Here is a 27,716-nt window from a genome sequence, read left to right as displayed (position 1 = left end):
TTCCTGCTGGATGATCATACTCTACAGCTCATACCTTTTCTTGCTTGCTAAAAGTAAGCCCGTGCTTTATGCAACCGGAATATTCACTGTATTGTGCTTGGACATACAGTTCTTAAGTGTCGTTATGGAGACCCCTTTGGCTGGATCTCTTGTGTAAGTGCACTGAATCATGTCTGAATTATTTTCTTGAAAGAACGAAGAGAGGGTGAACTTGTATGTCGTTTGTGAGTTTGACAAGGTAAATTATTGCTTTTTATGTGTTTTATCTTCCATGGTATCATAATTTTTAGATACATAAGAAATTGTCAGTGGGATTTAGTATTTTCTTTACTGTTTAATATTTAAAAATCCTTAGGTCTAGGTTGTAACTTGCTACAGTCTTCTCTGACTTACAGCTTCTTGATTTATGCTGTTAGACACATGCTTTAGCTTTATTGCTGTCTCGTGTATTCATTTTGATGCATGCACGATTTAAGAAAAAGCTGAACTATGCAGGGAAAAGCATATAGCAAACACTTGACAGGTTATTTGCATAGGATTATGGTATCTATTCTGACGGTACTGTTTGCTTTTTAGACATTCTCTGTTAACAGAAACTCTTTGTTAAATTTAAGGCAATGTGGTTTTCTGTCACTTTAGTCAATAAAATGTAATACAAAAAGTAATGATTTTCCTCACTTTTTTTGGTGTCCAGTTTTTGTACTGAGTTGGTAGTGCTGCAAAAATACAAATGTTACAAATATTTCATACGTTTCTAAATCTAAATTGTCTGTATTCTTATATTTTCAGTTTAACCTGAGAACAGTGAAAGAGCTGCGTGTTGCTCAACATTTTCCATTGAATATGAAAAGTGCAATGCATCAAGCTGATTGTACTTGACAGCTGGCTTGATCTTGCCGTGATTGGGTCTTTTACTGCTGGCAAAATCCACTAGCCTTTTCCGTTAGCTGATCGTTGGTGAATGCAGAGAGACAGCTTTTCGTATTGATAAAGAATTTGGGGGAACCTTTATTTCCTGTGGAATAAGATTAAAATATATCCTAACTCTTATTGATTGCACTGACCCGAAAAGCCATGCAGGACCTCAGAAGGTGTGTGCAATTGTTGATTTTGCTTGTTCACAGCAAACAGGTAAAGAATTATTGTGGGCAGAAAATAACAGAAGCATGGCATTGAAGCATGTTGACGCAACGTGAAAGTTTACACTTCTGGGCAGTGCTGTACAATAAAGATATGCTCTCTTATAGCAAACAGATAATTAATCACTTTCCAAATTTATTAGTTTTACACTGTAGTGGACATGTATTTAAACACTGTGTAGCTTTTGCACTTGAGTTTAAATGATTGTGGGTTTCATTATTACATGACCAGAATGCAGACCAGTTTTCAATCTCTGAATTGAAATTCTTAGTTAATCAGATTTGTTAGATGAATTTGCTGTCATTTTTAAGACCTTATCAAAAGCTCATTGCTTCAAAATGTCACAGTCAACTTTTGCTTTTAACAACTTACGTTTTATGGGAAGTGTAAGCTGCACGCTAAATTGGACAACATATCTTTCAATTACAGGATGCTTAGTTTCAGTATTTTGGTGTGCTGGAAATGTTTTATTATAGTGGTCTCATATAAACAATATTATATCACCACAGAAAAACTTTGTATTGAAACAATTACTTAAGAGTAAATGTACATTTGACACTAAAGGTGTTATTCAGACGTAAGTGCATCTTAACCATACTTAGCTATCCTATCAGAATAAGGTGTCATTTTTTTCTAACGAGAAAAACATAGTTCCAAGATTGGTTTTAAGTGCACTTGAACAGTGTGTTTTCTGCATGTGTTGTAACATGTCTATGACTCGAAATCACTCTTGAGTAAAAGAATTGGTATTGTAAATAACAGATCTGAAGTTTTGTGTGCAACTGATCTATTATTTCTATAAGAATGCATATTTTCTTTTAAGTTAATTTACTTTTGTTGGCACTGTGAGGTTGATATTATGATTTGAATCAGCTACTGGGTATTTTAGCCAATGCTGAAGTTAATATAGGAATGCTTAAGATTTCTATGGCTGTTTAAAAGTCTCTGCAAGGACAAGGAAGTAAGTAGTATTTTAAATAAATGAATTCCAGATACTACTTTCCTATATGGTGAAAGTGATTTATAAGCAGTTTATTTCATATGTACCAGATGTTCAATATACGCTTAAATCCATTTCTGATTTTGAAAACGTATTTTAACAAACAAAACAGAACACAGCCTGACTTCTGAGATTTCTGATAGCAATATGGGAAAACAGGAAAGCTGAAGTCTGTGGCTTATGCTGAAGAGACTTTAAATGTTTTATTATATCAAGTGAGTTAGTAGCATCAGAAAGTTGGAGGAATTGCTAACAAGATGATGTAGTTTGAGAAGTATTAATTTTATCAAGTATAGATAATAAGAGATTTTTCAGCAAATTGGGATAGTTGAAGTGTGTTTATTCTAATAAACTGTTGGTGTATTTATTTGCACAAATAAAATGTTTTTATTATAAATTCCCAAGTAAAATTACTAGATTCCATTTTTAATGTTAATTTAAAGATTATTTGATTATCACAGATAGTGCGTGCTAGGTGTTATTTTCCTTTAATTCCCAATATTCTGGTTGCCATTTCTGGGTTTAATTAGCTTGTTCATTTCCATTAAGCTAAAAAAGACATGTACTATTGTCATTGGATTTTTTTAAAATGGATTTCTGCTATCGGCATATTTCTGACCCAATTAAAAAAAAATGCAAGGCAGAGCTGTGGATAAAGCCATTAAACTGGAAATAATGCCGTCCATGTTGAGATCAGCAGAAGCTCTATCTTAGTTTAAATAAAACCAAATATTTTCTTTTGTTTCTTGTTATACACGAGTTTTCCCAAGATTTTGTCAAGTTACCGTCATTGTGCATGGCACTAGGATCAGATTTTATGGAAAAAGTGGTCAAAGTCTGTTAGAATTCTTAAATCTGGTGATACATAGGGTGAACATGTTTCAGAAATGTAAGGAGGTCAGAACCAATAACTTTCAGCCCACGCTTCATCCTGTGCTCTGTCATAGTCCTCAGCACAGGGAGGCCACATACGTTTCACCCCAGACCTGTTTGATACGGAACTGGTGGGATAAACTCCCGTGTCTTCCATTTGTTTACCCTGTCACTACTGTCATGCGGAGGACAAGTACGCAGAGCTTGTGCTGCCTGTTCTTAGTGACAGCCTTTAAAGCTTTGGTGCCACGTGGGATGGTTCATGCATCCCCTGACCTGTGGTGCTTCCATGAGGCTCAAGGCAGAAGTTGCCCACGACTGATGGGCTTCTGCTGCTCGTGGCCAAGTTAGCCTGGGAGAATTAGGAAATATTTTGCTAAATTCATCAGGCAAAGTGAACTATTCTTTCCTGGCGATTTGAGTCACTGTAAATGCAGCGCAGAAGAGGAAAATGCGGAGAAGGCCCGCCGGAGGGGAGAGCTCCCTGGTTCTGGGAGGCTGGGGATTGTCAGAGCCCTGAGCCCAGTCTGGAATTCACTGGCTGGGGAGTGCTCTGACCTACCCCCATTCATTTTATGTTAATCACCTTTGCTCTAGGAAAATGCGCATTTGTGTAATATATTTCACTTGCTTTGTCCACATACTTGTATACCCAGTCCCAGACTCCTGTGTTTGTCATGTACCTATACAGATTTTGGGGAGTTGATAGCTCTATAAAGGTGTATTTGTAGTCTGGCAGTCAGTTTTGTGTTCCCTCATTTGCCTTAGGAAGGAGAAGGGCCTTCAGACTGCTACAAATTATAGAAAACTAAGTCTTTCAGTATGTGCAGTAAAAACAAAGTATACTTTGCATTTCTGTGTAGGCATCTTAAGCCTTCTCAAGTGCAAGTGGCAGTCCCTTTTTGGATGTTGTTGTTCTCCCCTATTAGGCTGGTGAAGATGATGTTTTCTTTCTGCCAGGGCAAATTTATGTGCCTGATGAATGAAATCCTCCATCAAGGAGGAAATTCTTTAAGTCATGAGCGCAAAAGAGTTGCTCCTTGGATATTTTTTTCCTCTCTGTTGCAGTTTCTGCCTGTAATTCAGTATTACTCTTGTACTTAGTCTGTGGTTTTTGAAAGGGTTGAGGTTTTGGTTTTGTGGGAGGTGTGTGTCCCTGCTCCACTACCTTTAGCCTTTGATATGCTCATGTTTTCCCCAACATGGGTAAAAGAGCGTTTCCTATCACATGTATTATGGCTGAGGATATGGTTACCTTTATCATTACGAATGTTTTAGGGGAGAAGGGGCATGGAGGACTTCAGAGAAGGATTCCTTTTATAATTTTAACTGAAAAGGCCATTTGGTCAAAATGTTCCTTATGCATGGGGCAGCCTGTGGGAAGAATAAAGCATGTAGCTGGGTTTCAGATGGGATACATGCTGCAATATCTTCAGTAGCTACTCTGTGTTGGCTCGTCAGTAAATTAATAGGTGGTCAAAAGTAGTGGGATATGAGCAGAAACCCTTTCTGGGTAGCCCTTTGGGTGGACAGAGTCAGAACCAGTCATTCTGGGCTCCGTGGCAAAAGCTGAGACGCAGACTTTCTCATCCGCCCTGCACACACTGGGTGGTTATGTTGGACCTTGGCAATTGGTGGCTTAACCTCAGAATCCTCTCTCTCTGACAAGACAGAAGAGTGGACCGACATTCTAAGAGAGGGTTATTAAATGAGGAGAGAGAGAGAGAAGTGGTGGAGATGAGTGATGAGAAGAAAACTAGAAACGTGACAGAGTTCACCGTATGTGATTCATGGTACAAGAATACGTTCAGGTGAAGGTGGAGCCTGGCCAGTTTCAGGAAGCTTGAGATACTTGAACCTGAACTTTCTAGTGCAGGGCGTTGGGAACGGAACTGAAGGAGAGTTGTGTGGGAGGTGGGTGTGAGCACCTATCTTAAAAAGAGCGAAGGAATAGATAAGGGAGGTTAATGACATAGTGGCTCTTGCAAACCTAGAAAAAGATCTGAAGAGATAGTGTGCAGGAAATGATTGGTAACTTCTTGTACTGCTGTTTTCTTGTTCAATTAATTGGTTACGTTATGCTTTACAGTGGCTGATAGTAGCTAGGCATTGCTGAATTTACACATGAGATTATCAGTCACATGAGATTATCAGTCATTATGGCCTTTAAAGCTTTTGCGTATTTGTTGTTTTCCTTTAAAGCTCTTATTTCTAAAATCATAACAGTCTCAGGTGTGAGTTTGGTATACGTTTTGTTGTTATTTTCAAAGTGACTTTCTGTTCTTCTAATGCAAACTTAGAAAAATTATCCAAAATAAGTATCTTCCTGGCTTAGGCATAAAATCAAACAACATCCTATTTATAATCCATCTCAGAAGATCAGTCTCACGGGGTTTTTATCTTAGTGCTGACATAATTAGATTCCTCTTAAAAGATGGGAGTAAAGGCAAAAAACCCCACTGGAATATGCCCTTATTGCTTACATGTCTTGACTACAGTACACTTTGCTTGTCAAAGAAATATTTTGAGTTCAGGTGCAATTTTTCATTTACTATTGTGGATTGCCAATGAGTAAGCCGTTTCATAATAGCTTAGAAGCATGTATACTGAGGAGTTTGTGGTGACAGACAGAACAGCATGGTGTGAGGGTAGAAAGGAAGGAGGAACAAGAAAATGAATTTTCAGTGACAAGACTGATGTGTAGAATTAAATATTAAAGGAGGTTCCTTTTCTTAATTAAATGCCTAAGGTATGACTTGTTTTGAGGCAGCTTGTGAACTGGTTCCCAAACTATTTAATTACTACTGTACCATTCATCTCGCCTGTCTCAAAAATATTAATCATCAAATGGCAAAATATTGGTCTGTAGTAGGAAGGTCATGCCAGAAGTTGAAACTCTAGTTCATTACATATTCTGTCTCTCATCATGACCTTTTAAAGTGCATGCTAAATGAAATAAATACACATTTTTTTTAAGATTCTTGTCAGTATTAAGAAATTAAGGAATAAACGTGTGAAGTATTCTTGTCTGTATGAGACATACATAATACTCCCTTAGCGTGTAATAACGCAGTGTTGGCTCTACAGCATTTCATTTAGGAGTTCATGTAAATGCTTCGGTGAATCAATGAAAAGAAATTTACAATTCAGCAGAACTGTCTGCTTTGATGTATCACCGTGTAGCAAATGAATCCGCGGAATCTGGAGGAGTAGATATTTGTAGTGGCTTTTTAGTACCTCCTTCAGAAGGCAGTTCCGTAGGTGGTAGGTTTCTCTTGCTGCAGGAGGGAGGAGGAGGTCTGGACCTTAAATGTGATAGGCTCCTGGTTGTTATGAGAGGTGAGTGACTTCATGGATGAAATTGTTAATAACTAGTATGAACAGCACAAACTTAAGAATCCCGAGAAACCAACAACCTCATTAAAGAACTGAGAAAATGCAGTGCTCTCTTTGCCTGGCATAACCTGAGGTTCTGGAGACAGACCGAGACTGACTTTTCTCAGTGGTGGTGTTTGCATACAGATTATTAAAAACGACTCAACTAATGGGAAATACTAAATGAATTGATTCAACTTGATCTCAGCAAGAGAAACAGACAGTGCTTTTTCATGCTGTTTCAAAAACGATGCTGTCCTGTACTGGAGATGTGAAACCAGCAGCAGTCTGTCTGAAAATAATTGATTTGATGTCGAAGAGGAGCTTTACTTGGTCTGATTGCTGTTTTTGCCATGTGGAAGAAAAAGAGCAAACTGCGAGTGAAGTTACAGGTTTAAAACTTTGATTCCTCATCTTCCTCTGCTTCTCTTTCTTAAGTATAGTGTGGTTACTTTAAGTGAAAGGGACACTTACTGATATTCAGTGAGGTAAACATTAAAAGATTTCTCATAGAGCATTTCTATTTAAATGGTTAATTATCACTGTTTCCGATGTTCTTGTGCTTTGCCATGTGTACAAGGGTTTTAGACATTACACTTTCTAAGTGGAACATTTTACAATAGTTAATAGCTTCTTTAAGGGGAAGCTAATATTTGTATTCACCTTATAATTATTCTTCTATATTTTATGTAATACAAAATAATGCTATACTTTTTTCAGGCACCGTAAGATATACTTTCAAATATGCTTTTTTAAAGTAGTAGAAGTTCTGAGCTTTTGGATCAAATTGGTTTTTTGTTTCTGGTGCTTTAACAAATTCATTTCTTTGTGTCATTGTGCATTCCAGGTTACATTTTTCATTTAGAAAATCTGTAATTTTCACTCATTAAAGTGACAATTTTTTACCTTGGAATATGCACAACCTCTATACAGATACCACTTTTTGAGTGTGGATGTATTTTAAAAATAACAAGATTTATGAGCAGAATAAAACATCTATTTTTTGGACAGTATTATGCTGAAAATTACTGCTCGAAATAGATTGAGCTATCAGTGTTGTTAACCTGATGATCAGTGCAGAAAGGAGGGAAGCACTGGGAAGACTGCATAGTCTGGATCAAGTTGTATATTTTTTAAACAGAGCATATATATACTGAGAAAATAGTGTCAATTATTTGGCAGAAGGTCATGCCAAAGGAGGACAGCAGAGCCTGAACATGGTCTGGGAGCGGCGCCTGGTTTGTGTGTGTTGTTTTCTTGTCTCGAGTGAGCACATTTTGGTTTGTGGATGAGTCTTGGAAAAACTTCCTTACTTTCTTGCCCAATTAATACCTTTCAGTGTGTAGTTACTAATGAAATGTTTCTCTCTGATTTATTAGTGGGTGGCCGTAAGTGCATACAAGCTATTTGACCTTAAAGAATATTGGGAAGGATCTTGCCTGTCATGAGACATGCTAATAAAAAAAGTATCCGCCACTAAGTTCAAATTTTTATTTTTTAAAATTACTGTGTTCACTAATAGAGTGTTGAAATAGAAAATTAGTGTTTTGTGTGGCTTTTACTTTCTGTTCTATTTCCACTATTTTGTGTAGCTATAACTGTAAATAGATACATAAGTTTATTTTTTTTAATTACTTCTCTACTCTAAATAGTTTCCACTATCATTGACTAGCAAGAGGAATTTCAGTTGTAGTATCCAGTAACAATTATAATTTTTCCTCCATAATTTGTTCAGTAGAATGTGTTCAAAGAGGACCAATAACATTCTCTAAAAATTGAGGTCTGACATGTTTATACTGTGTGTCCTAGATGCAAAAAATTTAAAAGTTAGTGCTCCTAATCTGGCTCATTTTAGTGACTGACCTCGAGGTGCATGTTTTACCTGAAAAGTTGTACGCAGAAACATGAAATATTAATTGGAGTTCAGGTAGCAAAAAAAAGAAGCCAGTTGTTTCGACACAAATAATATTTTCCTTTCCTGAGTGAAGCTTAAAGAAACAATTCTTAATTGTGCATTGACTGGAAAAAATGAAGTAGTAATTTGACGCAGGAACATGAAACAAGCCTTTCGAAGTTGCTGAGATGCTTTGGTATCAACAAGACGTTAGAGGAGAATTTTACTGTTGTCAGAGTGAAGCAGGCAGATTGCTGGGGCCGTGTGGGACCACATCGCTGCAGGACCCTGCTGGAAGTCGCTGGGTGGGCCCAGAAAAGCAGAGCAGCTAAATCCGCTTTCTCTGGGATCAGGTTTGATCAGATCCACAGTCTGATGTTTGGTTAATAGGGGTGGGGATGTGTTTGGGAGTTGGTTTTGTTTCTTTTTTCTTTTTAGTATGCCTGTAAAACATTCAGGCCTCATTCCATTGCAAACATTTATTTGAAACAGAGTTTTGTTTTTCTGTATATCCAGAATGTTCAGTTCTCTTCTTCTGTTTCAGCAGTATTGGCTGTACTGGGGCTAGAAAGTGATGTAATTTTAATTTGATTTAGCAGTCATGTTGTTTGGTGAAAATACTATCCTGTTCACTGAATTATTATGATGCAGTTGTCCAGCTTGTACGCTGATCCCGTAAATTGACTGATGTGTAAATATCTTGAATCAGATGTTGGGCTCTTCTGAACTTTGCAGCATAATTTTTCAAAGGCTGGTATCTTCTTTCTGCACAAATTCTAAAGTTGTGGTTAAACTGTGCAATTCTGAGGTTATGGGGTTTGGTTTTCTGAGTAGTGAGGCAGGTATTTGGCAAATGTCAGCTTTTGGAATTTGACTTGTTACACTGTGCTCTCATGATTGCGTAGTAAATGTGTGGTTGAATTGAATTAATTTAATTTATAGACTGAAATTATATGTGTTGATAGAACTATGAATATACTGAAACAGTGCATTCAATTTTAAAAACACATAATATTTGGTCTCATACATTGTCACAGCACTTATATAAATTTTAAAAATTTTCAGTCATTACTTGTCTACTCAAATTTTGTACATGATTTGTTACTTTTGAAATGTGAAAGGAGTGATAAAGCCCCACTAATGTCTTTCCTTTCAAAGTTCACTGGGTAATGACCAGTTACTTATTCAAAGGGAATCAACTTTTCTTCACTTTGTACAGACAATTTTTCACAGATTGTTACCTGAAATGTTCTGATCTGCCAGGAAATGTCACCATTTTTGGATATGGACTTAGCCTTTGTCTAAGCTTTTATCTAAGGATTCTTGCGTGGTCTTGGTCCGCACTAGGTAAATAATGCTAATCACCAGTTAAAGCTGCCAAGGCAGTTTACACTGGAAATGTTAGGAACAGAAATAAGCTTCAGATTCCAATTACTGTTTAAAATACCTACTTCTGTGTGTTACCACATGTGCCATACCAGTGCTGTGTGCCAATTCTACAGCACATCTTAACACAGCAGTGTTAAACATAGTATGAGGGGTTTTTTTCTCATTTGTTTCTTCTCTTAGTATTTTCCTCGTTAATCTGCTTTTCTGCTTTTTGCTTTTTTTGTCCCTGCTACATATGTGGTCTGTGTCCTTTGTTTGCACTCTGAGGCTCTTTAGGTGTCTGTTGTTATTCTTCCTCTAAGGAATGGCAATTTACCTTCTCTCATCAGAAGACTTAATATACCTCAACACCTTAATGTAGCATTTTGTGTTTTGCAGGTTGGGAATCCACGTGTTGAGCTCACTCTTTCTGAACTTCAGGATATGGCTGCCCGACAACAGCAGCAGATTGAAAGTCAACAGCAAATGTTGGTTGCTAAGGTAATATTTATATGCAGATCATAATAAATAGATATCTCCTTCAACACCTGCAAGCATAAGCTTCATAAATACAGAAAAACACACTAATTCGGTCTAGGTAGGGTCAAGAAAGAGCTTGGGAAATGCAGTGCTTTGCCAAGTTGGTCTTAACCTAGGCAATATACAGGATTTTGGAATAAATGATGCTATGGCAGACTAAGGCAAGCCAAGCCATGTATCTTTTATAAAAATACTGCTGGGTTTGATTTGTCTCTTTTGTGAGGCCCACTTGGTGATTTGTGCTAGACCAGGCTTGACTTTGTGCTCATCTTCAGTAGCTCATTCACCGCAATGAAGGAACAGTGGGGTGAGGTGAGAATGTGCCCACTTCGTATGTATTCATGTATGATGTTTCTGAGATGTAAGATTCTGAGCATGTGTTCAGAGTGGGGAGTTTCTGACATTGTTGTAGGTGTTATAATATACAGTACTCATTGGCTGCTTGGAGTACCTTGGAATTAACCCACCTATTCTGCTGTTCCTGCTTGATGGAAATAATGTAGAAAAAGATGCGTCCTCCTTGGGTGCCCAGTAGAAGCACTGTTATTTAGAACTGGAACATTATCTTACAGTAGATCAACTTGTCTAAAATGATCCCTTGGTCATATTTTGTCTTCTCTGGGAAGAAGACAGCATTGGAAGTTCATTTTGCAAGAGCAGGCCAAGTGTTAATAGCATCAGAAAACAAGTGCCAGAGGAAGCTTCACAGATGTGTTTGAGTATTCACATTAGGTTGCATTTGCACTTACATGTAAATTTGGTCTGAAAAATCTTGAATCTCTGCTCTAATACAGATCTGTTAATGTTAAGAAATTTTCTAGGAGGGCTGATACATACTTTAATAGATAGAATTTTTTCTCGTTTGTGGAAATAAAAAAAAATCATCATGGTGATGTTTTTTCTAAGTTATTTTGGTTTTAAAATAAATGGGTAACAGGTATCTCTTGTCTAAAACCTCAGGAACAACGTTTGCGTTACCTGAAGCAGCAAGAGCTTCAGCAGCAGTCTGTTTCTGAGAGTGAAAAGCTTCAAAAACTTAAAGAACGTGTTGAAACCCAGGAGACGAAGCTGAAAAAAATCCGTGCCATGAGAGGACAAGTAGACTACAGCAAGATCATGAATGGCAATCTGTGTATGTAGAACTTTTAAATAATTTATTTAAATTAATTTACTATTCATTGCATGACAAGCAAATAGTGCCATATTGCTAGTCAATATAGTATTGAAGCAGGATTTCAGATGGAATGCTTTTTGTCTGCAGAGGGTGCTGTGTTTCTGTGAAATTCGTATGTGACGTAACTTTGTTTTATGTAGTCAGGCATAAAGTCAGAATAAGTCTATTCTGTAACTGTTATGAGTGTAAGCAAATGTTCTGACTCTAAGCAAATTCCCAGCAAAGAAATATTTCATATGTGCACGCACACAATAGATTTAAAACTAGTGTGTTATATTCATCAATACCTGTAGAGTTAAAAAAAAGTGGCAACTTCTGCTTCACTTGATTGGTTTTTGTTATTTTTATCTCAATTTTAGCAACTGAAATTGAGCATATAAGTGCCATGTTCCAGGAAAAGCAGCAGGAGCTACAGGCTGCAGTGTTAAAAGTGGATCAACTTACTCAGCAACTGGAGGATTTAAGGAAAGGGAAACTGAACGGCTTCCAGTCATACAACGGGCAAATGACGGGACCTGCAGCAGTAGAACTAAAAAAGTTATATCAAGAGCTACAGGTAAGTAGCAGAGAGCTGCTGCTTGGACAATAGGTGTAGATTTTTAAAAGTTGTATTATTGCTCTTAAGGGTGACCATTTGGGTCTATGATATCTCATAAAACTGGTGTATTGGAATACTGTTAATGTGTGAGGCTGTAGTTGGTATACAACTCTTTGAAACAAAATTCCATTACCTATAAAAGCTATTTTTGTTGTAGCTTATACACATGATACAAAGTGTGCAAGTGTTCTGAAGGGCATTTCTCAGCCTCTAATACTGAAATACTGAATGTTGACGTAATCTAGTATTTGTTTTAATCTCTCTTAAAAAAAAATCCTTTCAGTACTTTCTGATTTTGCGAATTAGCAAGCTCACTTGGATGTCATCTTAACTTGGAGACATGACTGGACAGTGAACAGAACTAAATTTAAAATATATTATGAAAATGTAGCTGTAATGGTGTAAATGAAAAAAATACATAAGAATTAAATAACACATTTTAACAGAATCATCAGAAATATAAGATGCACTGTGTTCACTGTGCTACATAGTGCACTATATGGTACACTGTGGCTGCAGTATTTTCGCCCAGTATTCCCTGCACCACTACCATTTATCTTCCTCCAAGACTGTACATCTATAGTTCTTGTGTGTAATTAAATATTCAATTTACACTGAAATTTTTCCTAGTTTTTGTTTCAAAGTTAAAGAATACTTAACTGTGTGACAATGCATCAGGATTTAAAAGCTTTTTTTATTTGTTCATGCACTTTAATTACAGCTCTAATATGTATTTAATATTTCCAAATTAATTTAAATTTCAAAAAAAAGTCCCAATCATTTCTTTACGTAAGCAAATACAACATACAAATTAATCCATCATTAGTTAGGTATAAGGGTCCTTTTTCCCCTTTCCCCATTTACACAAGGCATATCTGCCATTTGAGTATTTCTGAGTGCAAAGATACTCATTTCTCTCTTGCGCTACACAACAATCCCATACATGTTTAGCAAGACTTCAGTTTGCCTCAGGTTTGGGTTTTTCTGCACGCAACATTACCATGAAAGTTGGAACACTGAGACAATACTGGCAAGAGTTATTGAAGGTACGAAAAAATGCCAGCGGGAAAGCAAGAGAAATAATTACAAAGACTGTCATGGTTGATTTAAATCATAAGGGTAATCCACCCCCTAATCTACTGGAAACCCGCTGTGGAGGTTTCGGTTTAATCCCCACGTAGAGAGGAAAATCTGTGCTCAGTCCCTGTGCTGAGAGTTCAGTTAACTTCTTGTCCAGACATAAGGAAGTTTCATGTGGAACTGGAAATAGCGTAATTTCTGTTACAAGTTTTGAATGACTTCATTTCGATGGTAGTCGAACCATCCTGGTTAAACATAAAAGTTGAACAAACATTTCCTGTGATTTAATTTTTCATGGTGGAATTCAGTTCTGAAATGTGCTCACGCCTAATTCTTCAATTCATTTGTTACAAATAGGATGCAGTCTACGTGTGCTTAATATCTATCCAGTAGTTGATTAGGACATTCTTTTGCTGTTTTCTTTCAAGAGTTGTTCATGGTTGCAAATGCTGATGTGACAGGTTGTGTAGCAGCATAACCTCAGAGATATCAGAACAAGTTGCCAATCCGAGTTGCTTCGAGTTTCTTAACGCTGTTAAAAACCAACTTGACAACAGACAGAACGAAGTAACTGTACTAACAAGGGCTTTCTTTTTTTCTTTTTTATTCAGATTCGTAACAGGCTTAACCAGGAGCAGAACTCCAAGCTTCAGCAGCAGAAAGAACTCTTAAACAAACGCAATATGGAGGTGGCTATGATGGACAAGCGAATCAATGAGCTGCGTGAACGACTATACAAGAAAAAAGTTGAGGCACGTCAAAAAGAAAACATTCCTGTAAGATAAACTGTTAAAAGGGCCACACTTTAGTTTATCAAGAGCCTATAAAAACTACATAGAATCTCACTTTTTTCCCAGCGGAGTGAAACTATTACATCTAAAGAACCTTTTGCAGAATTAGGAGGCTTCTTAAAACTATTTTAAGGTTTTCCATAGATATTGGAAAACTGTTAGACAGAATGCATTTCCTTATGTTTTTCTTTATGGCACAGACAATACTGTATTAAAAATTAAAGTAGTTTATATTTCAGGTAGTGTGGTTATGGGCTCAGATTCAAAGCATGAAAGCATAAAAAGTTTGTGTTTATATAAAATATTGATCTTCAATGTGGAAAATTGATAAAAATATAAATGGCCTGACAAAGTTAGTTTTGATAGTTGTCTGGAACTTTGAAAATCAGTTACACAGTAGACCATTTGTCTTGAGAACTAGAGAGATCAGTTCTGGATTTCTATATGTATTCCTAGCTGGAGGTGCTGCTTTTAAAAAAAGAAAAAAACAACCCATACATATTTGATCATTTAAGAACTTGTTTTAGTCCATTTGCTTAAAAGAGGCGCAGTGAACAAAACCTTACGCAGCTAAAGGTTTCTACAAGAAATGTATGTGCTGTGGCTGAAAAATTCAATGTTTGAGGCATTGGTTTTAGGTAATACATATTTTCTGCTTTTTTGTGGTAGATTTTTTTGTGCGTGGTAGAAGCATGGAGTATGGTACCTTAATTATTAAGGTGTTTTAGCTACAGTCCATGGTGCTAGGTAATTAAATTTAGACCTCCTGTTTGTGCTCAAATGCCTAGATTAAATGGAACTTCACATTTCAATTTGTCTGATTTATATTTTTTTTTAGTTGAATCGCATTAATGGAACTTCATCACCCCAGTCATCCTTGAGTGCTTCGGGAAGGGTGGCAGCAGTAGGACCTTACATCCAAGTTCCAAGTGCTGGCACTTACGCTGTACCAGTAGATCCAGTTAAACCACAGTCTCTCATCATCGCTTCTAGCTCTGCACATGGAAGATCAAAATCTGGTAAGCACTTAAGTGTGGTGGTTATTGGTACACATGATGTGCAAAGGCGTGGTGAAGAAAAGGAGTAATCTTAAGAGACCCAGTGTTGGCATCATCTCTGTAGTGGAAGAGGCAAGTTTTTGATGTCTTGATACTGTTCTGTAAATTGGACGGTGAAAATTTACTGCCTGGTTCACAGCTGAAAAGGAGCACGTGTTCCTTCACAGATTCTATGTTCAGTCTTTAATAGCTTTTCAATTAGTTTGTGTGTTTGAATACAACAACAAAATCAACTTTGTGGCAAACTATATTATAAACAATTATTTATAGTATGTTGCTTTCTGTCAAATAAAAAAAGCAAGTGAAGAAGTAAAAAATATTATTACGTCTCAGAAGCAGACTAGGAATAAGTTGAATAGAACTATGGGAGGTTTTTGCTTCAACTAAGATACGAGAATTTTTGGTACTTTAAGCATTTCTGAAATGGAATAAACTTAGTGTTGATTGTGTTTACTTGTTTCTGCCTTCATTAGTGAAGGACTTGCCCCTCCAGAGTACTCCCCAGAACCTGATATCCAAAACTGGCTCCCATGTCTCCCATAATTAATAATTCCATCTACTTAATAACATAGAATTATTAGTATTTCAAAAAAATTGGAGACTCAAGGCAGCAGATCATGACATTTGTTGCCTTGTCATTCTGGCAAAGCTCACCTCTCTGCTTTTTGTCTTAGCAAAAGCAAAATCAGAATACTTAAGAAATGGTTAGTTAGGAAAATGAGTGTAATACAAAAACCAAAAAGTACGATTCCATGGGTCTACCTGCAGGACTTAGTTTGCCTAGTCTCCTGGGAGAGAGCTAAAAATGAGATCCACAGTGACCACTAGGACAAAGCTTCTGCTACATTCATGTATGTTGCAGTACTTAAAACTCCAGCAAAGCTTGCACCCTCCTTCCATGTGGGGAGGAAGAGAAAGAGGGAAGGTGGTCTGAACCTTGCTGTAAGAAAGAATGACAGAAATGCGCCCCTCAAAAAACCCAAGGTCAGGAGGTGAAACGATCCAGAACTGAAAAACCCCCACTCTTTTGCCATCAATTCTAGTGATTTAACAATATCTTTAGTTTAATTTAAAGGCTGTACAAACTCCATCACTGTGGGTTTAAGGAAAAGTCTTAAGAATACAGATTGACTTAATTGCAGGATGAAGTGACAGTTTTGCAACAGTTTTGCTTTCAGACACGTTTCCACCTGTGGGAAAGGACAGGTCATAACTGCCAAGTTCATCAACCAAAAACAATTCACTGTTTTGTAAATATCAACCTCAGAATATACATATACTCACTTCTAGATCTACCTCGGGAGCTTACAAGATCTTTGAATAATAGCTTTTTGATTTTTATACAAGTAATTCTTCTGCCTTAGGACTGACTTTGTGTTTATTACTCTGAATGTACTTGAATAAAGTCCTGTAAGATAGACTTGTGTCAGGAGAAGCTTATATGCTCAGAGGAAGAAAAGAAATTGAGTACTTTTTTCAACTGTCATGCTTTTATTTCTCATTGTCTGAGTGTTCCTATTCTAATTTCTCCATTGTCCTTGTTATAATTTTTTCCACCGCCTTTTTTTTTTTTCCTTTCTCTGTGTAACCGGATCTGCCTTGATGTGTCCGGTAGAGACGGACTGTGGGTGTATGAAAAAATCTCCAGACACCTGGAAGGTTTCTGATTTAGACATAATAGTGGATCCTATTCTGTCACCTCCCACTCCTCTTCAGTCTGCTGTTCACAATGTCATCCGCCTGGCACCTACTCTCTTTGACACCCAGCACCGTGAGTCTGTAGAAGATCTCTGGCTAGCTAAGAACTCAGTTTTTAATATGGTCATCTGAGCTCTTGCATACAGATACATATTAAAGAGCATCTTTAGAACTTGTGTTGTGGTCTGGCATGCAGAAGATGCTGTTGAAATGTGCAATTGTTGAGAAGTTGGTCTTCATCTTTATAGGAAATGGATTTGCAACAAATTCATCCCTGGAGTACTGGAGTAGTGTACCAGGAATGAGTTTTCTTCACTGAAAAACCTTGCAATTTTCTAATTGTTATTAGAAAATTCATGATAATCACCAAAGCATGTTTTAGTATATCTCAGACTAGATGAATGTAGTATGTACAGGTTTAGCTTGAGGTACTTGGCGGGAAACTGTGAGTTTTCATGTTGCACTGGCCCCAGAATTGGGCTGAAAGCTCACTCTGCCCAAGTCAGTAGCACAAATACTGCTGACTTCTATTAGACCAAAACATTATGCTTGGTTCACACTTCATTTCATAGGAAGTATCTTGGATCCAGACCTACAAAAGTTTTTAGGTATAACCACAGAAAATGCACAAACCTTTTTTTTTTTTTTTTTTTTGGGGGTCTGCATATCAGCGCCTTGTTTACATAAATACAAGATGGTCTGGCGAGAGTCGTAACACACGGGCTGCTGGGACGCAGCTGAGGCCGGGGGGAGCTGAAATGCTCTGGGGTGTGGGGGGCTGAGGGCAGGAGCCAGTGAGCCCTTGTCAGGAGGGCGTTGCCATCAGATGGGACCTGTGGAGATTGCGGGGGCGGATGGTGGCTGGGTGACCTCCGCTGGGGAGCTGTCGCGCGGGCTCCAGCGCCCTGCGCAGCCCATCACAGCAGCTTCTTTAAGCGCGTGAGCTTCAGCTTGGGCTGTGGGAGTAGGCAAGAGGCGCGCTCCTTGGAAACACGCGGTGGTTGGTAAGTCTGCCAGACTGTCGTGGGAAGGACGTGAAGATGGGAACGAGTTACGTTGTGATGTTTATATATGCAGAATGAAACTGAGAAGTTAGGGGAGAGCTAGTTTGAATTTACTTCTGGTCTGCTATCTCAGAATCTGGAAACGAACATGCTAGCATTTCGAATTTGAAGGATTGCAAATAGTTTTTTGTGTAACTGTCTAATAGAAGAGCGTGGGCTTGTATTTACAGGTAAGATGATTAAATTCTTTGGGATTTTTGCTGTCGTTTCTGTAAGTGCTTTCTTAATAGCTAAACTTGTGGCAAAAATGCTTTCATGTTCAGCATGAATCAGTTACACCATGTTTTACTGATCTTCAAAACAATAGGGAACATCCCGTGTATTTTGTACATCAAATACTAATTATGTGCATATTTGGAAAATGTGCCACTAGTTAGGGTCAAAGCTTTTGGTCTTGCTCCTGATAACCAGCTGATTAAAACCAATGGATGTTGCTGGTACTAAAGCCAGGCCTCATTACTTTACTTTCTGGCAGTTTGCAAGTGTGAACAGTGATTTCTAGATGATGCGCTACGTAAAAATATGCAAGTGTTAACCCTACGTAAATGACTAACCACAAAAATACTCTTACCCCAAAGTAACTCTCTCTCAGAATTCAAACGCAGTTGACCTGAATTTGAAAGGTTAAAACAATATGGTGTGTGTAATATTAAGTGGTGATCTGCACATAGAATTAAAACAAATATGGTACCTTAAATGCAGAGGTATAACTTTTTTTTTTTTTCCCCTCACTCAAAGGTAATGTGATTTTTAACATGCCTACAAATACTTTTATGAGCTAATAGAGTGAATTTGCACTCATATAGTGAAAACACTGGGTGGTGGTAGTTGTCAAGAAGTCTTCAGGTTGTCATATCTATGGTGTGTAAGAGAAGAGATACTCAATAGCATATGGGTAATGTTAAAGTCACTGTAATTAAAATGTTCCTAATGCAGCTTATTCTTCACCAATCCACTATACTAGACAGAGGATGCCAAAGAATTCTAGAAATAGCCTTGCTCATTCTATTTTCTAGGGGCTTAAAACTGAAATGAAATGGGAAACTTTGCCACTAAACACATGATTTTTTATTTGTTTTTGTCTTACTGTGGGATCCAGAAATACCAGTAAATCTACACACCCACACGCCCACACACCCGTCCCTTTTAGTTGTTACTCTCTAGTAAAGTTGGTTACATATTGATGATCTTAAGAGTAAGAGGAACCTTAAGTTTAGTAATTTAAAAGCAAATCAAAGCTTTAGGATCTAACCAAAGATCTGTTTAGTTACTACAAAACAGATCAGGCTATTTAAACTCTCTTGCGTACTTAGAGAACAGAAACTAAAGTCCCACACAGTTAATAAAATACTTTATTAAAGGATTTGTTGCCTCAGCTTATGTGAAGCTGCGCTTGGTTTTTTTTTTAGTAAGATGAAGATAAAAGCTCATGACTTTTTTATCTTGACGCTGTGAGTTGAAGTTGTCAGCTGACTTTATAAATTTCTTTAAAATTAAATCTCTGGAGAAATTCTAATCAAGTGAGTATGTTAATGAAAAACAAAAGGTGAGTGAGCTGCCACTTCCAGCAAAGGAAAGCATGTTTTTGTTCCACTCCAGTGCTGAAATGAGTTTTTACATCCTATTAGGAGTGAATGAATCTAGTAACCATAGTTTAAATTTGGAGTAAGTCCACTCAGAGCTTACATAGACTTAACAGACAGTGTCCCTGCAGAATACCAAAAGAAATATGTTGATGAAGTGTTTCTGTAAGGATTTTTGTTCTGGTTTGCCTTCTAATGGTAGAATATGCAGTGCTGAAACCAAAATGTTAACTATTTGTTTTCTATAGAAATTTTCAATACAATTTGGATGTCAAAGGTTAAAGAACAGTGTATTGCGTGCAGTCATTGGACTTTCAGTATTGATTTCTGAATCAAATATTAATAGTGATTTACCTCGTTTCTGGAATCAAATTAATCTGATTGTAATCTAAACTATTTCCATTTCACATGCTGTTTTGCTTGTTTACAATGACGGTGTGGCTTATGTTCAATACAGTATTTTTGTCTGTTTTTAAAGCTAATGATGGAAATTGGCCAATACTTAAACAGAGCTCAAGCCCTGTGGTGAAACCCCCTCAGATCTCCAACACAGACTGGAAAGAATCAAGCATGGATACTGCTTTAAAACAAGGCACTATATCCAGCCAGCCTTTGCCAACCTCGGTATTAGGAAGTACTGATAAGCTGGTGGGTGTCATCTGTGATATATTTATAGATCTGTTTTGCTGAAATAATGAACCTTTGGCTTCCATAGCTGAACTCATTTCAGTTACATGCACATTTGGTTTCCCTGCTGATGATTATTTTAAAAGTCATAAAGAAAATGACATTTGTATTCCTCCTGTTCCTTTCTGTTCTTATCACATTACTTTTTTTCCCCCCACTTTAGTAGTTTGTATTCTTTTCCTTTTACATATCTAGTCTCCCCTTTTCTTTCCTAATCATTTGCTTTTCTAATTCAACTCTTTGTTACTCTTTTTGCTTGGTGTAGATTATCACTTTTTCAATGCACTCGTTTTCTCACAAAAGAAGTTACTAAATCCATCTTTGAGTGAATGCACTGGTGGTGTCTGTCTGCACTGTTGCTCTAGTACTTTATGAATTCTTTAAGACTGTAACCTTTAAAGAGTAAGGACATTGTCTTTAAATAGGTTCAGTAAACTCTGCTATCACATTATATATTATCAAATACATTATCAACTAGATACTGAGATCCAGAACCTAGAACAAGTTATTCAGGCTTTGACAGTATGCAAATAGATTTGGGTTCACATTAATCTGTTACAGCTGAAGATGGCTTTAAACAGTGGCCTCTGTCTGCTGCTCATGAGGTCTTGTGATAAATTCAGGTAGAATCATGTCTAGTGATTAAGGAACACAAATTGCATTTTCTGTGTTACTCCTTTGCCATCACACAAGATTTAATATATATAAGGAAAATTCTGGCTCACAAATATTTAAGTGGTACCTACTATTTATTGTTCTTACACAGGGTCTTGACCTGGGGAAGGTGCCACCAACAGTTCCTGGTGTAAGCAAGCAGTTGCCTCAAAACTATGGGACCTACCCAAGTCCAGTTCCCTTAGGAACAGGTTCTACAAATTCTCTGGAGAGAAGAAAGGACGGCAGCCTGCCCAGACCCGGCACCAGTATTGCAAACCGGCAAAGACCTGTTCCCCTTCCGCCACCAAGCAACGTGCACCAGCCCAGCTCTTCACAACAGATTCAGCAGAGAATTTCTGTCCCTCCCAGCCCAACGTATCAACCTTCAGGTCCCCCCTTGTTTCCAGGAGGAGATGGCAGGCCAGAACTCCCGTTAACTGTGGCCATCAGACCTTTTCTTGCTGATAAAGGATCAAGACCTCAGTCTCCCAGAAAAGGGCCACAGACGGTGAACTCCAGCTCCATCTATTCAATGTATCTTCAGCAAGCAACACCACCAAAGAATTACCAACAAGCTGTATACAATACCTTAAATAAGTCGGTAAAAGCAGGTAGAATAAATTTTGCTTTGTTTTTTTTCCTTTGAAATAGACTGTTAAATTGGGCTTAGTTCACCTTCTGTATCAGTTTGGGAAACGTTTCTAAATCTGTGACAAAAGGAAAGATACTTTATGTATGCAGCATGGCATGCCATACACTTTTTGGGTGATAAATAAGTATACATTGAATTACCTTTTATTTCAGATATGCAATTCGAACAATACAGTCTGGATACTCTATCAGTACTTTCCGAAATGAGTTGAAAAAACTGTGTCTAGAGAGGAGAGTTTTTCTCCCCTTTACTGTTTCCTCATGAAAGAGGAAAAACATTCCAGGTATTACTTGTAGCTTATAAGAAGCATCTGTAAGAAGTACTTTTTTCTGTTTTGATAGGTTCAAGTATCATTAATTTAATTTTTTTTTCTTTCTGTATTGGTGTCAAACAAGTAGCCACAGACATATACACAGTTTATTTGCAAGTATTTTGCTGTGTAAATTGAGAACAGTTCTTCACTATTTTCCATCTTTCTTTTCTTCAGTTTATGGCAAACCTGTATTACAATCTGGTTCGACTTCTCCCTCACCCCTGCCGTTCCTCCATGGTTCTTTGCCTGCCCAGACTTCCTCACAGCCACCATCTCAGCCTCAGACCGAGGTCTCTGAAAAAGATCAAGAATTGGAAAACGCTCCACCATCCAGTGAAAACAGCAACGTAGAAAACATTCCTCGTCCTCTCAGCCCCACTAAGCTCACACCTATCGTGCATTCGCCCCTACGATATCAAAGTGATGCTGACCTTGAAGCTCTGAGAAGAAAACTGGCCAATGCTCCCAGGCCACTAAAGAAGCGTAGTTCTATCACTGAACCAGAAGGCCCAAGTGGACCAAATATACAAAAATTATTGTACCAGCGCTTTAACACTCTTGCTGGAGGAATAGAAAGTGCTCCTTTTTATCAGCCAAGCAATCCACAGGACTTCATAGGCATCTTAGCAGATGTTGATAATGGTAACACTAGCACCAATGGCAATATTGAAGAACCTATTTCTGTGCAACCTACAGTTCCTCTTCCTGACGAGCCCCCCCCTTCGTCAGATGCCAATGATAATGAACTGCCTTCTCCTGCTACCGAGGAACTGATAAGCACTGAAACCACGAATCAAACATCGGAGACAACTGAAGATAACAACAACAATCCTGCTATAGTTCCTTCTACAGAACAGTCATCCAGTCCCACGCCTGAGGTCAGTTCTCCAGTAGAAGATGAAGCTCCTTTGCCACCTGCTCTTCCTCCTCCACCTCCTCCAGTAAGTAACAAAGCAAAAAGACAGTTTTGTGAACTATACAAGCAGCTCGGTGTGTAAGTGTAACTGGAAGACAGTAAGCTTACACTGAATGGTATGGTTGCACTTGAAGTTTCATGAGTCTAAGAAATCGGGGCAGCTCCAGGGAGATTTCTGATGGATTGGGTTTCTTTGCCACTGTTGCTGTTCAATAGGGCAACTACACATACCGGCTGCGGGAGGTTGTGTGTGTGCTTCAGGCTGTACAACTTTCGGGGGGATATACTGTTGTTGCAGAACTAATTCTGGAATCTGAGATCCCATTAAATATATTTTTTTTCATTTCCCTGGGCCTACAAAGATAACTATTTGTATGAAACCAAGGGTGAGCTGTGTCAGTGGGAAGCTTTTGAATTTTCAAGCAAACTGAACTGTTTCAGAAGAAAGTGTCCTTTTCCTCTTAGCAGAGCGATGTGAGACCGGAGCTAACACCACCAGCAACACAGCTGACTGTTTTAGCAAAATGTCTTTCTAATGGGCTTATCACATCATTTGAATTGCTTTCTAAGTCCCTCCTCCAGCTGCACCAAAATCTTTTAAATTGCCAAAATGTACAGCATATGGAGGATTAAAAATAGGGAGAAAAGTAAATTTAATTCTTAGTTGTTGATGTGACTCACTTTAACACTGGTTTCAAATATTTATCTCTACTTGTTGGTTCCTGGAGGGAGCTTGTGTTTCTCTGACAATTTGCCTGCCACGTGCCCAGGCCCTTGTGTGCATTTTGCATGAGCCCAGGTGGGCCAGGATACTTCTGGGAGAAGGGAGTATGGCAGCAACACACACTGTTCACACTGTGAGAGGTTGATTTTCCAAACTGAAATAGCCATACCCAACAGGACCATAAATGAAAATTGATCTTACAGTGCTAGAGCCTCAAAGCATTCTGTAAAAGATATAAGTAATAATAGATTTATTTTTTTTTCTGGGAAGTGATAAGGATACATGTGAATGATTTGGAATATTCTCAAAACACATTTAAATGTGCTTCAGATCTTGAGGATGCTGTTTCTGATAACACCAGCTAGAACATCACATGCAACAGCTTCATGTTCTGTACTTTTATTTCCCAAAGAAAAACTCCTAACTTGTCAAGAGTGACCTACAGCTGATCCTTTTGCTAATTCAAGGCAAAGATTCCTCCAAGTAGATCCTGATACTCGGGCAGAATTGTGTCACACTTCCTCATGGAAGCAGAAGTTTTGACAGTGCCTCAGACAATCCACCAAAAACATGTTCAGCTTATATTGATACAATTAAGGCAGTGGTGCTCCAGAACCATTGATTCAAGTACTTCATTCCTTGCACTCAATACCTTTAATTAAAAGTTTCTAAATTATATTGGCATGCTTTTTTTTTATTTTTAACTGAATGAGACGTAGTAAGAGAGACAGTTAAAACCAGAAATGTTTGTATAGTTCTAATTACCATTTAAGGAGGATGGGATTCTTAATCTAGTTAGAGAACTGAATAACTTTTAATACTACTGCAACGTTAAATGATACCTTGCAATCTTCATCTCTGCTCAGACAAAACGCACCAACTTGAAGAAACCAAACTCAGAAAGAACAGGCCACGGTCTGAGAGTGAAGTTCAATCCATTGGCCCTCCTCCTAGACGCTTCTTTGGAGGGAGAATTTGATCTTGTACAACGAATCATATATGAGGTAAGCTTCTGAACGGCAACCTCTTGAAATATTTGGAGGGGAAAAAAAAAAAAGCGCTGAACTATTTTATGTTTTTAACAGGTTGATGATCCCAGTAAACCCAATGATGAAGGAATTACACCTCTGCATAACGCCGTGTGTGCTGGTCATCACCACATTGTGAAGTTCCTGCTCGATTTTGGTGTGAATGTAAATGCAGCAGATAGTGATGGATGGTAAGTGTCAAGATTTTTAACTTGGCATTGGGGAGAAGCAGTTTTGCACATTCAAAACTCAGTCAAGACCTCATTTGGGAACAATTTCCTTCCCCTCAACTCCCACAAAATGACCTCTTGTAAAGCTCTAGGTGGTGACGAACTCAAATGCGAGGTTAAACTGTGTGAGCACACCGAATCATAAAATATAGCACTTTTTGGTTTTCCTTAGTGGTGTAGTTGCATTCTTGTTCAGATGCTGAAATAACTAAACTGTAAATAACAAATGACAAAATTCATTTGTCTTAAGTTTCATCTTCATATAACCCACCACAGATTTTGGTGTCCTTGAAGACTCCAGTCTGACAGAGAGATGAGGCACTTCTGAAGCAGCTGGAGGGGATGTGAAACCCCACTGTGCTGATCTGTTTCACCCTCACCTGTTTTACCTTTCAAATTTCCACATATCAGAAAAATACCCTTTTAGACCCAGCAGCTTTGTTAAGCTATAAGAATCAACATTTTTGCTAACGTGTCTCTTGTGTTTGGCGTGGAGTTAGGTAAATCCTGGAACCGAGTCCAGTTGCTTCGCAGGTTTTGGACAATGCAGGCAGAGACTACAATCATAAACAATAACAAACAACTTCCTTTAAAAACAGACAGGCTAAACTTTTTATTGCAGGACAAAATATTTAGGATTCACAGAAGTTGGGGTTTTTTCATGTGTACATTTTTGTTTCATTTCAGGACACCCTTGCACTGTGCTGCTTCTTGCAACAGTGTTCATCTCTGCAAACTACTGGTTGAATCTGGAGCAGCAATTTTTGCTTCAACTATAAGTGATATAGAAACTGCTGCGGACAAGTGTGAAGAGATGGAAGAAGGCTATATTCAGTGTTCACAGTTCTTGTACGGTAAGCTGCAACACTACAAACTTCAGCTTTTCTAAAACTCATCCCTTTTTGCCCTTCTCCTCGTTCTGTTAGGCCCCAGGCTTGACTACTGCTCGTCACCTTCCTGTTCTTTCACAGTGCTCAAAACAGCAGTCTTTTCCTTACCGTGTTGCTCAGAGTCCTTCTGTTCTCTGGGTTACTTCACAGGCTCCTTCTAATGTTACAGATTTCTGAAGTTTTATTTGGCTTAATTTCAAAGAAATGCTTCTGTAGGGAGGTTTTGACAGGAACAGTGAGTTGTCAAGTACCTTTATAAAGATACTCCCAACTTCCGGGTTCACAAAGTTCTAGGACATCACAAGAAGAAACGTGTATACTTTATGAGTAATTAATTTACCAAATGTGTTTTGTCATTAAGACAAAAGGTCTAGATATGTGGCAAAATGCAGGTTTTCAAAAGCTTCAATTGTTCCTGTACAAGGGCTGCTGCAGAGAGAGAAGACCTGTGAGAAAGATACAGCAGATCTGTGAAGCTGCTTTGCTCAAACAATAGTAAAACTAGTTTTATCCTCATTTGAGTAAAAGATTGTAATTTTTATTGCACATACAATAAAAGAGAAAAACCTCATGCTCTAAATTGGTTTAAAGTGTTCTGTAAAACTTGGTTTTATCAATTTTTTTTAAAGCATATCAGCATGGAAGCGCTGCAAATTAATGAAATTTTATTAATGAGAGACTGATAGTTGGGCCTCAGTGTCTATACTCAAAGTCTCGGAGGGAAAAATAGGCTATTTTACCAGCTAGGGTGTGCTCTAATCTGCTGTTAACAGGAGTGCAGGAAAAGTTGGGAGTGATGAATAAAGGTGTGGTGTACGCGCTGTGGGACTACGAAGCCCAGAATAATGACGAGCTGTCATTCCATGAGGGCGATGCCATTACTATTCTGAGACGCAAGGATGACAATGAAACGGAGTGGTGGTGGGCCCGCCTCAATGATAAAGAAGGCTACGTGCCTAAAAACCTCCTTGGGGTAAGCTGCTCTTAAGTTACCTTCTCCCTTCTACTTTTTTTACTTCCTGCAAGGTGGATCTTGGGTCAAAATCCCATGTGCGTCAGGACACACAGCTGGGAAGTGGTACGAAGCAGATTATCCTGACTGGCCTCTGTGTCACTGTAAACAAGGAGAGGAGGCCATGATTAGGAGATCGGTGCTCTTTTTTATTTGGCAAGCTACTATATTTAATGTATAGTTCATGCATTAATCTTTAATAGGATTTTCATTCCCCTGGGCCAGAATATAGGGCCCCTCCATAAGGCATGGTGGCTCTATTCGGCTGCTCAAAGCTTTAGCCCAAGAAGTTCTTGTAGGAAGATTTCTTAGTACCTGGCACAAGGCACTAAAAGAGAGACTGGGAGTGTAACGCTACCAAGTAGAGAGGCACAGAGCACAAAATACATAAGAAAACCTTACAGAGCAGGAAATAAGCTCCCCCTAGGGCTTGACAAGGAATTCTTGTACTCACGTAAAGGCAGCCTTCAGTCTAGTCTGGGATCTTGAGCTGAATGAACCGAGTTAGTTTCAGAGCAGCAGTTTTGCTGCTGTTGGCAGGAATAAGCCAGCCCTCGGCCTCCTGCTGCTTCTGGTTTAATTTCACAGAATTTACGGAAGAACAAGCTATAGCTTACAAAAACCTCACCCCCAAAACACTGCATCACCCAGTTCTTATGTTAATAAGTACCCTTTGGTTATAGTTCAATTCATTTGTATTTAACTTGGTACCAACCATGCAAAGTCTAATATTCTTATTCTGTTTTTACAGTTATATCCACGAATAAAACCTAGACAGCGAACCCTTGCCTGAATTCAGTTGTACAAGAGTGCAATACCGTGCTGGTAACTGGAAACTTAAAACATACCCTGGAGCCATCATTTTCGATCATTTCATACACAGAGAAATAAAACTATAATATTTAGTTTTAATGGTGCTTTCTCTTGTTGAGTGGACAGCATCCACAAGTTTCAAGCTCTGCAGTTTGTAAATGTGACCCACCACTGATGAGAGTGATCGATACCTCCACTACCTGCAGTGTTGCACCAACTATTGTCTAGAGCGGTGTTTTCAGTTAAAGTTACGTGGCAGGAGCTTTCTTGTGTTAATTGTTCAGAGGTGTCATTTGCGGAGTGCAGATACGCTGTCCAGTTTGCTCCAACTCCACAGCAACTGTCCCATGTCAGGATTTTGGCCATTCTGTTCGATACCAGTGAAATGTTGATTTCTCATTACTGATCCACTCTTTGGGTTCTAGGACACAAGAACTTCACCAATTACATGCATCATTAAGTAGTCACCAAAGCTTGATGAAGGCTGGGATTCTAAGTGGGTAAAATCCTGGTCTAGACAACCCCCACAAAAGCTTTACATAGTCTAGCATCTAGTAT

General features: G+C 38.3%; 1 protein-coding gene across 1 annotated transcript in view; it reads left to right on the top strand.

Annotated features, from left to right (window-relative positions):
• PPP1R13B (protein phosphatase 1, regulatory subunit 13B) overlaps window positions 1-27,716 on the top strand; it is a 41,192-nt gene extending 13,476 nt beyond the window's left edge. The window contains exons 4-16 of the mRNA XM_009874159.1: window positions 10,050-10,151; window positions 11,151-11,322; window positions 11,724-11,920; window positions 13,654-13,794; window positions 14,672-14,852; window positions 19,715-19,884; window positions 20,690-21,191; window positions 21,720-22,486; window positions 24,052-24,189; window positions 24,271-24,404; window positions 25,131-25,297; window positions 26,107-26,306; window positions 27,097-27,716. Coding sequence (XP_009872461.1) covers window positions 10,050-10,151; window positions 11,151-11,322; window positions 11,724-11,920; window positions 13,654-13,794; window positions 14,672-14,852; window positions 19,715-19,884; window positions 20,690-21,191; window positions 21,720-22,486; window positions 24,052-24,189; window positions 24,271-24,404; window positions 25,131-25,297; window positions 26,107-26,306; window positions 27,097-27,138 — 2,913 coding nt within the window. The 3' untranslated portion in view covers window positions 27,139-27,716. The remainder of the gene's footprint in view (window positions 1-10,049; window positions 10,152-11,150; window positions 11,323-11,723; window positions 11,921-13,653; window positions 13,795-14,671; window positions 14,853-19,714; window positions 19,885-20,689; window positions 21,192-21,719; window positions 22,487-24,051; window positions 24,190-24,270; window positions 24,405-25,130; window positions 25,298-26,106; window positions 26,307-27,096) is intronic.

The sequence above is a fragment of the Apaloderma vittatum genome, unplaced genomic scaffold (assembly GCF_000703405.1).
Source record: "Apaloderma vittatum isolate BGI_N311 unplaced genomic scaffold, ASM70340v1 scaffold40157, whole genome shotgun sequence".
NCBI lineage: Eukaryota > Metazoa > Chordata > Aves > Trogoniformes > Trogonidae > Apaloderma > Apaloderma vittatum.
Note: the sequence above shows the minus strand (reverse complement) of the source record. Positions and strands in the feature narration are given on the sequence as shown.